Source organism: Belonocnema kinseyi, chromosome 7, assembly GCF_010883055.1.
Source record: "Belonocnema kinseyi isolate 2016_QV_RU_SX_M_011 chromosome 7, B_treatae_v1, whole genome shotgun sequence".
Classification (NCBI taxonomy): Eukaryota; Metazoa; Arthropoda; class Insecta; order Hymenoptera; family Cynipidae; genus Belonocnema; species Belonocnema kinseyi.
This window is the reverse complement of record NC_046663.1, coordinates 2609506-2610979: the sequence shown is the minus strand read 5'-3', so window position 1 is coordinate 2610979 and position 1474 is coordinate 2609506. Positions and strand designations below refer to the sequence as shown.

Sequence of the window (1474 nt, the reverse complement as noted above, 5' to 3'; positions counted from 1 at the left end):
ATGATAGACAAATTAATTAATAAGTAATTAAAATATATGGATTTTACCTCCATCAACTGATGAGTCTGGTATATCCGGAAAAATGGGTAGTGTTGGGCTGGTCGTATAGCGTGCTGACGTCAATACCATGACAACGATCATTGCTACGAACATTAAAGCTATCGTACTAAAAATTGCAGCACACCTCCATGTTATTAACCACTGCTTTACTGGAAAAATAAATATTTTCAACATTATTTTATAAATAGATAATGATATGGAAAAGAAAACAATAAAAATATCTTAAATCAAAGATTATAAGATCAAATTTGAATTTAAATTTGATTTTCTATTGTAAAACAGTATTTTAAATTTGAGATAGAAACTAGAGTATTGAGCTTATCTCTTTTAATCCGATCAAGTAGAAATTTTATGTTTTAGCATTGTGTCTGAATGCTAAATTAGGGATTTCTTCCCTTTCAACTAAATGAAATGTAAAGATTTATGTTACTAAATTTACTAATCTTCTTAGTAGTATTAACTTAATGAAATGCTAGTAATTGAGTGTCCCGTTGTTTTAAGCCAATTTTAAGAAGTTAGATAACCCAGTGGGCACAAAATTTGGCGACGTCTTTACGACATCGTTACGACATGTTTACGACAACTTTACGACATCCTATGTCCATGTCGTTTCGCTGTCTTTGCGATGTCGTAAAGACATCGTCAGATCTTGCGACTTATTTACGATATCGTAAAGACACCTTAACGACATGGACATAGGATGTCGTAAAGTTATCGTAAAGATGTCGTAACGATGTCGTAAAGACGTCGCCAAACTTTGTGCCCACTGGGAAGTATACCCGGTAAGAAGCCTTGCATTAAAATATATTAAAAATTTTGAATTTCTAAGAATGCCGTCTCTGTCCTTCATGTTTTAATCCTCATCAGACGGCGAAAATAATCAGATTCTAATCCCTTTTAAAGCCGATCGGAACTGCCAGGCGTAACCTCTAATAAATTGAAAACATAATTTTCGTTCGAATTATTAGAGCGTGCTCCAAAAGCATGCAATTTTTAAAATCTAGTAGGATTGTATACAAGAATACATCTCTTTATCGGAAAATGTTCGCTTTTTTCAAATATTATCAATTACAAAATAATAAAATCATTATAAAAAATTTTTTAATTATTTTTCATGAGAACATTCTGTATGGAGATTAATCCTGACAATGTAAAATGATTGATGCCGTATTTCAAAAAGCTTTTCACGTGATTATTATTCGAAAAACAGTAAATAAAAGTGAACAAAAATTTCTAAATTAAATGGGATTATAATTTTTCTATTTCTTGGTTGCTTTGTGGTATTCAGTAAAAATATAATCGGCGCTAGGTACAGAAAGGGATTTCCAGTGGGCGTAAAGATGTCGTAACGATGTCGTAAAGACGTCGCCAAACTTTGTGCCCACTGGGTTCAGTTTAAGAGATAACTTCTACC

General features: G+C 32.2%; 1 protein-coding gene across 1 annotated transcript in view; it reads right to left on the bottom strand.

The window, feature by feature from the left end:
* Positions 1 to 1474, bottom strand: part of LOC117177246 (peptidoglycan-recognition protein LC-like) — an 11547-nt gene that overhangs the window by 1081 nt on the left and 8992 nt on the right. The window contains exon 2 of the mRNA XM_033367828.1: positions 48 to 209. Coding sequence (XP_033223719.1) covers positions 48 to 209 — 162 coding nt within the window. The remainder of the gene's footprint in view (positions 1 to 47; positions 210 to 1474) is intronic.